Here is a 1,680-nt window from a genome sequence, read left to right on the forward strand (position 1 = left end):
ACACCATTTCTCATTGGCTCTGTGCCAAGCCACGCCATGCTAAAAAAAGGGTTTTCGACACCGGGGGATTTTTGTTTTTTAAGCTAACCTTATCCTACTGATCAAGGACTAGCATGGAAGTAGTTTGAAGGCTGACACCGCTATTACAGGACCCTTCACGACGTTATTCTTCCTCAATCGATTGAGATCGGTACCATTAACATCTACTAATCGGACCTGATGGCTTCCCCTATGCATATCTGCATCGAGCCTAACATCACAACACGCCTGCATCAAGCAGGCTGAGGACTTCACGGCCTACCAAGTCATCTCTAATCCTGAATATCAATTAGATATGTGTTAATGCATAACATGCCCGTCTGCGTCACGAACGACAGGCTACCCCGGTTCATGCCGAGGAAGCCCGTCGCTGCCTCCGAGGAGTTTGTGGCGTTGCCGTTGCCGGTGGTGGACGTGTAGGAGGTGATGCAGCCGAAGAGCGCGGGCACAGGTGGCGCGCCACCGAGGAGGAAGGTGTCGGCAGCCAATATTCCGTCGGCCGATGAGGCGTCGGCATATGACAGGGACACGCGACAGGCGTTCGACGGCTGCGCGTCGCAGGACGGCGGGACGGGAAGGTCGAGCCGGCGCCACTGGCACTCCAGCGACGAGCAGGGGACGACGTCGTACGTCGACGAGGCCGACGCGTTGAACGCCGGCGGCAGTGGCGGCGACGACACGTGGCTCCGGTTGCAGAGCAGCCAGGAGAGCTCGCTGCCGGTGTCAAGCACCATCGTGACGTTTTGCAGCGGCGTGCCCACCGCCGCCGGAACGGTCAGGCTCACATTGTGGCGGAACTGGAGCCTGTTCGTCGGCGCTTGCGTAGGCAGCAGCGCCACCTCCTGCACCCGTAGCGGAAGAACAGCCGTTCCCCCGGCCCCAGGCCTCGCTTGTCTGCTCGCCACCTCCGCCGCGTGGGCAAGAAGAGAGATGCAGAGGGGAAGAAGAAGCGGTTCCATGGCACGCGGTCACTCCCCGTTTCTACTCTCTCCGTGCGCGGTTTATGAGCCGCGCGCGCATGGAACTCCGCGAGATGGCCCCTCCCGCTGACTGCTGCGTCACGCTCGTCGTCCTCCTTCCTGCTACTGTTAGCATCCCTTTCCTCCGGCATTCGTACGTAGCATGTGTTAGACTGTTAGGTCTTAGGTGTAGCAACACTAGGCTACACTGCGTCAGGTTGCATCGCGTCTCACCTTTTTTTCTCCTCTGTCTCTCTATAGAGAAAGCAGGGGTCAAGTGAAGTGAAGTGGTCGACGAGCTAATTAATACGTGTACTACCTCGGTTGTCCGGCCAGGTGGCACCGTTGGAGGTAGCTAGAGACAAGCTCCTGGACTGGACCTGGGTTGCTCTGCAGATTTGGTATCCATCAGTGAGGACTTTCGGAGGGGAGTAAGCTTTCAGCGCGGCTGCCACGGGCATGGCGTTGCCACGATCTCTCGTTAGATTGGTCGGAAGGACTCTTCGTTCGGGCATGGTGTCGCCACTATCAGGAACCCTCAGGTTTCTAGGAGTAGTTTTTACAGGAGCTGTGGCAGTGAAGGTAGCGTAGTGATTCCAAAAGCCACGGCGATCATGAGACGGTGATGGTGATGGCCGGTCTTATGATATGTGTCACATCTTGAAAAATTAATCACTTCATT

At 57.0% G+C, this 1,680-nt stretch overlaps 1 protein-coding gene across 1 annotated transcript; it reads right to left on the bottom strand.

Annotated features, from left to right (window-relative positions):
• Positions 1 to 311: 311 nt before the first annotated feature.
• LOC133914776 (aspartic proteinase PCS1-like) lies at positions 312 to 998 on the bottom strand. Its single transcript, XM_062357796.1, has one exon. The coding sequence runs from the start codon at positions 996 to 998 to the stop codon at positions 312 to 314; it is 687 nt and encodes a 228-aa protein (XP_062213780.1).
• Positions 999 to 1,680: the final 682 nt, after the last annotated feature.

The sequence above is a fragment of the Phragmites australis genome, chromosome 4 (assembly GCF_958298935.1).
Source record: "Phragmites australis chromosome 4, lpPhrAust1.1, whole genome shotgun sequence".
Taxonomy (NCBI): Eukaryota; Viridiplantae; Streptophyta; class Magnoliopsida; order Poales; family Poaceae; genus Phragmites; species Phragmites australis.